Source organism: Lineus longissimus, chromosome 3 (genome assembly GCF_910592395.1).
Source record: "Lineus longissimus chromosome 3, tnLinLong1.2, whole genome shotgun sequence".
NCBI classification, from domain to species: Eukaryota; Metazoa; Nemertea; class Pilidiophora; order Heteronemertea; family Lineidae; genus Lineus; species Lineus longissimus.
This window is the reverse complement of record NC_088310.1, coordinates 5,375,152-5,382,820: the sequence shown is the minus strand read 5'-3', so window position 1 is coordinate 5,382,820 and position 7,669 is coordinate 5,375,152. Positions and strand designations below refer to the sequence as shown.

Genomic DNA, 7,669 nt, shown 5'->3' with positions numbered 1-7,669 from the left:
TTCGTAGTTTGACTACAGTCGAGTTTGTTACTCGGTTTCCACTCGGTTGACATGACGACTATCTGGAGACTATCAAATTTGCTACCAGCAAATTTCGGAATTCTAGTTAGAAAATTGTCTTTGTTCCGCTGAAAGAAGTGGATAAGAAACGTAGCGGCTTCATCAGCCAGATCATGAAATATATCTTGTTGAGGATAGCCTATGCGTTGTAGCTTGATGCGAAACTGCACAGCTGTTAAAAGGACAACTTAGGCATGATACTATGTTGGTTTTGCCTACAAAAATGGCTTCCAGTAGGACCGTGACTTCTCCAAAGAGGATGATTTTGAAAAATCATTGAACTTGGTGTTTGGTGGAACCATACGCCTGCCTGAAATTAGCGACGTCCTGTAAAACTACCTCGCAACATTGGCAAAAACGTCATTATAAGAGATCAGCATTATACAACAAGCGGCAAGCAGGGGTAATATGTAAAGAGCAATCTCTAGCGAACTCACACAACTGTTTGACATGGGGGAGCCCCCCAAACCCCCGTCCTTCTGACATATATAGCCAGTACATTTGGGATGAGTCCCGCAAACCCCCTCCCCCGTTCTCTGAAAGTGACAGGTTTTAGTCAGTACATTGGGGGGAAGGCCCCCCCCCCCCACCCCACCCATTAGACTCTAAAAATAGAATTCCTTGGAGACGCTGAACAATAAGGCCCCATAAAGAAATAGTCCCCGCCGCGGTAGCTGTCTCATATCTGCTGGAAGAAGCAGCTATTTGTGGTGAAATAATAATTGAATGCATGTCATGACACCCAGGAGCTTTTTCTCATTTCTGAAACAGTTGCATGGTTGGAATGAATTTCCAAAACAGTCCGTCAAATCTCTATGCAAATGGAACATTATGACCACTCTATATTTGTGCAGTAGTGTTAAAACTGACTTTTTTGAAGTAAAGTACGTAAATCGAGAAGAAGAGGACGTTTACTTCGTCTGCAATGAAATGTCACAACTGTCTCCGCCGACGTTGTTGTCCTGTATGTTCTAGCAGACGATTTTTAAAATCATGATGTCCCACACCCGCACTTCAGTGGCGCCGGTGTGAATAAATCTACTTGCGTGAATGGTCAATGGCTCATGACGTCATGAAATAATTGCGTCACGAGGAAGGAAACAATGGGAATCATGGTAACTGTGGTTGCGGTGCGTCGTGAAAGCAGGATCGGCAAGCGCGGCCCGTATGGAATGCAACAAACTGTACCGGAACCGGAACTGTCATGGGTCTGCACAAATTTTTTCAGATTCGATGGACATGATGGATATATGAATTTTGTTTACACTTTATACATACACGTAACCATTACACTCACTACGTTGTGTGAGTTATTAATCCTTCTGGCTCGGTAAATCCCACGCCCTGGATATATTTAAAGTTTTACTTAGTGAGCGGGAATCCGCGTCAAGTAACAAGTAGGGAACCTCTACGGAAAAGGAGCAAACTCCTGTTGAAGTCGCGACGATATGACGTTGTCATAGCAATCTATGGTGATTGACTCTCCTAAAAGCATGTCTGTACATTGTACTTTCTATTGGCCTTTAGTACAGGCCCATGGCCAGAGAATTTCGAATTTCAAATGATTGAGCCTTCTGGGCTTTCGTACAACATTATTTTTTTTGTCTTGCTCTGCTCCACTTTCAAAAGGTGACTTCGAACATCGATCGTCTTCAAGGTAGGCCATTGCATTTCTGTGGTGGAGCGGGTATGTACATTGAAAGCACTAGCACTAAAGGTTTTTCGTCCAGGATTCTTCCTTGGATATGGCCCGTCGGACGTGCTTGCTTCCCGCTCAAATACGATAGGCCTACCTGCTTGCATGCCGCAATATAGCTAAAATTTCAATAGTTTACACCATGTGTAGCTTATATTATACTGTTGTACTGAACGTGCAGGCAACATCGATCGCGATCGTGATCGATGTTGGTTTTTTTACATCATTCGACTGCCATTTTTCTTCAGTTTTCAGAATGGCGGCAGATAACGGATTTCCGTTTCCCCGGATGGGGCCAATACTGGCAGGTACCAGAGAGCGCTTCACCGACCGTGTTGCAATAGTGACGGGAGGAGCCTCTGGTATTGGCCGAGCAACTGTAACCAGACTTGCAAATGATGGCGCAATGGTGGCCATATTTGATATAAACGACGACTTGGGTAAAGCATTGGCAACCGAGTTATCAGAAAAGGGTGACGCTGAAAGGGTAACGCAGTATAATGTTGACATATCCAAGATGGACGCTGTTGAAGCAGGCGTGAGACAGGTGGTTGAAAAGTACGGAGGCATTCATTTGTTGGTCAACAATGCAGTGGACTTCTGTTCTGCAGGTATGTGAACAGGGCAACAATGCGAAAGAATAATTTTTGAGCGCGATGTAATTTACTCATTACCAGCTATGCACCACGAATGTATGCATGTCTGTTAATGCTAGCATCATTCACAATGCAAATGATCCGTATAACGAAAATATCATGACAACAAAATTGATTTCTGAACGATAGCACTGAACTTATTCATTATTCATAAACGCCAGACATTTCTTCATCACAATTACTTCAGGTGCTACCAATGTCACCCACGAAGACTGGGTCCGCTCTTGGGGAGTTAATGTTGAGGGTGCAGCCAATATGGTTAAGGTCTGTCAGCAGTACATGCAAAAAGGTTTGTAAAAAGTCGCTCAAGATCGTGATTAAAAAAATTGAAATTGTTTTCTTTTGCATCTCGATCGTCGTCACACGCCAACTCGAGTCATCGAACCGTTTTTCGCCACATGTCGTAGGAGTAGCAAATCAACCCGTTTGGAGCAGCATTTTATCAAGTACAAGATGGGAAACTGTATGGAGAAGGAGGCGGTTTGTCAGTCACCGCGTTTTCGTTTTATAGCTTGTTGCTGCTTCCAACAAAACATCTTCTATTCTTTCAGATGATCGATGTGCCATTGTTAACATGGGTAGTGGTGGTGGCCACAGGGCTCTGCCAATGCGGATGACTTACTGCGCCACCAAGGCCGCCATAGCTCAGATGACCCGCAATATGGCGCTCGACTTGATTGAAAAGAAAGTGCGGGTAAACTGTGTTGAGCCAGCAGCAACATATACACCAGAGGTATTTACATGTACCGCACGGTATACTGCCCCAAATCAGGATAATAGCTCATACCTTACGGTGATTTGCCCCTTACCTCCCATGGAGTTCAAATTATGATCTGTGCTAATCGTTACTTATTTTCGTATTTCCGACAAGTAGACCTATTTTTTTATATTACAGATAGCTAAGGCCTTCGGAAGCCGCGAGAAAGCCACCGATTACTACAGTAACTGCCACTTAACACGACGTTTAGCAGACCCGGATGAAATCGCTTCAGCCATTTGCTTCCTACTGAGCGAAGAGGCTTCATTCATAACTGCGTCATGTCTGCCGATAGATGGCGGCTATTCGGCGATGAATGGGGAACGTTTCGGAGATCCCACAACAATTGCAGCTACCAAGAAGTAATTTGCTATCAACAAGGAAGTCACAAAGGGCTTATTATAAACCGCGAGATGCGGAATGCGAAATCACTAGATGCTAACCCCGGTGAGAATACCATGCGCCACATGATGTATTGTAAATGGAACCTGAAATGGCGATCATTCATGAGACCGAGGCTGTATTAGGGAGCTATATATCCTTGTTTTGATTGGCCCATTGAAATAGACTCTGCAGTGCGATGTGTGGAATTATACCTAATTTATAGCCTAGTTTCGATGGTTGGACTATCCCGCGCTATTTTTAGTTGACCAGACGTTCACCAAGTGCATGTCCTGTGTCCAAAGTGATGCTGACATTTTGCCAAAAACTTCCGATAATGTTTGTGTTGACCACATTAAAAAGAATCAATCTAATGATGTAACAAACTCAGTGTCAAAAACAGCCAGTTCATATCAATAAAATATACATTCGCACCACAAGCTTTTTTCTTCTTCTTCAATTACAAACGTGTCACCGTTATGAGCATGGATACTTTACACTCTAATTGGGAACAACCATTAAAACTGGTCCTGGTTGTTAGCCACGTCACAAGGGTGCTTACTGCACGTGTGAGTGTTCTTAGCTTCCTGTCTCCAAGCCCTGTTCCCTGCCAAGGTGAAAGAGGCCAGTCTCCCTCAGGGCATCGGAATAATGTTTTTGTTCTGCTGAAAGAAGTGGATTACTGAACATCGGATTATTTGTTTCCTATTTGTTTATCAGAGATGGATCGAAACTGGCGGCTTCATCAGCAGGAACTTGAACAGAACACTCCTCTATCTCGTTGAGGATCGACCTTGCTTTGAAGTTTAATGCGAAATTGCACCGCTTTTAAAGCTTTAGTCAGCGACCGGGAACCCGCGCAAACAACAAGAAGGTAACCTCTACTGAAAAATTGAGGTTCCTGTTGAAGTCGCGACGATATTAGGGAAATGTGATATGATAGCAGTAATATGGCGGTCGACTAATGTCTGCCGGCTCAAGTTCAACATAAAATTATGTAGATTATTTCGGTTTTACCCTACTCCACTTTCCAGTTGAGTGGGGTCAACGACTTTGACATCTATCATCCTTATCATCATCGCTGAGCTCATAAATGCCCAGACAAGACCGTGCTTGTTTTTAAAATGTTCTTCCATCTATTTATTTTTCTCACTGCACAATACAGCACTGCACTCTGTTGAATGATTATGTACGATTAAATAAATAAATAAATAAATAAATACGCTCGGCGGAGAGGGTAGGCATGCAATGTTTCACGGTAATAAAATACTCCTTGGGTTCCATGTTCTCTGGAGTCCTACTTGCTTTCCTTCGTCGATGTAAACGGGGTAACTGCAAGCCTACGACCCCGATCGGACTACGTTGTTTCCCGTCCAATTGTTGGAAGACGCTTTCGGTCTTGCCGATGTACTCCTGAATGGAAGGTATAACCAGTCCTGTATGTGTATCCCTCGTTGGAAGAAGCTTTCAGTCTGGTCGATGCACTCTTGAATGGAAGGTATAACCAGTCCTGTATGTGTATCTCTCGTTGGAAGACGCTTTCAGTCTGGTCGATGTACTCTTGAATGGAAGGTATAACCAGTCCTGTATGTGTATCCCTCGTTGGAAGACGCTTTCAGTCTGGTCGATGTACTCTTGAATGGAAGGTATAACCAGTCCTGTATGTGTATCTCTCGTTGGAAGACGCATTCGGTCTGGTCGATGTACTCTTGAATGGAAGGTATAACCAGTCACGTATGTGCATCCCTCGTTGGAAGACGCTTTCAGTCTGGTCGATGTACTCTTGAATGGAAGGTATAACCAGTCCTGTATGTGTATCTCTCGTTGGAAGACGCATTCGGTCTGGTCGATGCACTCTTGAATGGAAGGTATAACCAGTCACGTATGTGCATCCCTCGTTGGAAGACGCTTTCAGTCTGGTCGATGCACTCTTGAATGGAAGGTATAACCAGTCACGTATGTGCATCCCTCGTTGGAAGACGCTTTCAGTCTGGTCGATGCACTCTTGAATGGAAGGTATAACCAGTCACGTATGTGCATCCCTCGTTGGAAGACGCTTTCGATCTGGTCGATGTACTCTTGAATGGAAGGTATAACCAGTCCTGAATGTGTAGCCTTCGTTGGAAGACGCTTTCAGTCTGGTCGATGTACTCTTGAATTGAAGGCACAACCAGCACTGTATGTTTGTCATTCACTGAAAGACGTACTTGGTCCTGACGATGTTCTCTTCACTGGCAGGCACAACCTGTCCTGTTTATGCAGTCTTCATTTGAAGACGCACTGAGTCTTTACGACAAACCCTTGAATGGCGGGCAAAACCTCTCCTACACGGTAATTTTGAAGAAGATCAACAGACAGTCTTGTATGAAATATTTTACTTTGATCTTTTATTCATTTTGTTATCCATTGAAGGGACGTATACTGTACAAACTAGCACACATATAATCATAACTGTTACAACGATAGCTTAGTCAAGCTTTGAACATGATTTTGACCATTTTTGAGACCATTTCTGGCAAATAACAAATCGAATATGATACACTTTACAGCACTGGCATTGCTTAAGTGAAGCCTCTCTACCTATCAAACGAGACGAGTTACGATTGAAATAAACACTGCGGCTAAATACAAACAACTCTCAGTATCTAAATTTGGTAACTGTTTAATGTGATCTTATCACAGAATTGTGGTTGTGACTTTGTCCTCCAAAGACTGATTTGGGATGAATGGAAATTACACACAATGCAATGGAACCTCTCTCAATACACTGTATCCAGGACCAAGAATTGACTGTTTTGTACTATTTTGCAGAATTAACTGTTTGGTGCTATTATTGGAAAAGTAACTTGTTTGGCTCTTCTTGCAATCAACTGTTTGGTGATATGGTGAAGTGCGGAAGAGAGTCCGACTATGTGATCATGGGTTCGAAGCTAGGCCAATGCCACATACGGCCACAAAAATAGATTTCGCATGGGAGGATAACATTACTTCAAAGAATGGAAGCTGAGCTATTAAGAAAACCACATTGCTTGATCTTTTAGCATAAGATGTGGACACCGAGAGAGAGGGTATGTGATGCAAAAAATAAGCATGTGACTAAAAGGTAAGTAGAACCGACAAACAATTTTTACATTGTCATACATGCCCAGCAACACAAAGCAAAAGGCATCCACCTAATATGAATCATGTCTGTTCTTAACTACGTTTATTGAGAGCATTGATTTTAAACTTTCTAATGATGGAATGTACATGTACAACACAAAGTAAACGGCAGTGCATTTCTGTAATGCAAAGCTCTGGAGCATTCCTTGACATAGAAAATAACTAATTAAGACCTATGTACATTACACCGATACAGGCAAGTTAGACAGTTCATTAAAAGGTAAATAACAAATATGAAGGGTTATAGACACTTCATCACTCCCTGAACACTCAATTCAATGGTGCAGTGAATGTTTACTGTTGATAGGTCAATGGTCAAATAGGTAAAAACCAGAATGAATCATTGTAAAGAACCTTCCAACTTTAGAAGCCTATGAATTGGTACAGTGGAACTACTTGCAGTCGTTCTGGCAACATTTTTGTGGCGAATCTTGAAATGTGATGCATCTATGCGAGATTTCGAGTGATGCTGAATGATGTGAATCTAACCGATGTGAACTTTACGAATGGATGGTGAGCATTTCGTGCTATAATGTCATATAGAGCAAGGTACCAAGACTGACAATCATATAATTACTTTTATTATTGACTGACACACTATTAGAAGTAGCAATGAAGTAACACTGATGTCCTGTTACAGCATTTGTGGTTAATTTTTATAACAAAACACGTCATCTCTTGCCGTGAAAAACATTGTACGCTGGCAGGAGCGTCCATAGAATCAGTGCACTCTAACAGCAACGATTTGAAGTTTACATTTACAGATAACAAGAATGACTACCAGGGATAGTGTTTTTCAGTTAAATCTGGCAAAAGGTACCTGGGTGACCTCTTGTCTCTGAACAGTAATAAAGTGATCACAAATAGCAATGTTACACACCCCTGGGCAGTCCGTGTCATAGCTGACCGGCTTTAGGTGACACCCTGAAAGAGCACTGGTGAGACCTACCCTAAGGA

The 7,669-nt window shown here is 42.6% G+C and overlaps 1 protein-coding gene across 3 annotated transcripts; it reads left to right on the top strand.

The window, feature by feature from the left end:
- The first annotated feature begins 1,684 nt into the window (after window positions 1–1,684).
- Window positions 1,685–3,990, top strand: LOC135484738 (dihydroanticapsin 7-dehydrogenase-like). Of its 3 annotated transcripts, none has more exons than XM_064766399.1 (5): window positions 1,685–1,717; window positions 2,005–2,367; window positions 2,600–2,701; window positions 2,964–3,145; window positions 3,308–3,990. In XM_064766399.1, exons 2-5 carry the CDS (start codon window positions 2,013–2,015, stop codon window positions 3,533–3,535), a joined length of 867 nt encoding a protein of 288 aa, XP_064622469.1. In that variant the 5' UTR covers window positions 1,685–1,717; window positions 2,005–2,012; the 3' UTR covers window positions 3,536–3,990. The 3 variants fall into 3 exon arrangements, with proteins under 3 accessions (XP_064622469.1, XP_064622471.1, XP_064622470.1); XM_064766401.1 differs by having other exon boundaries at window positions 1,699–1,717; window positions 2,012–2,367; XM_064766400.1 differs by having other exon boundaries at window positions 1,717–1,747.
- Window positions 3,991–7,669: the final 3,679 nt, after the last annotated feature.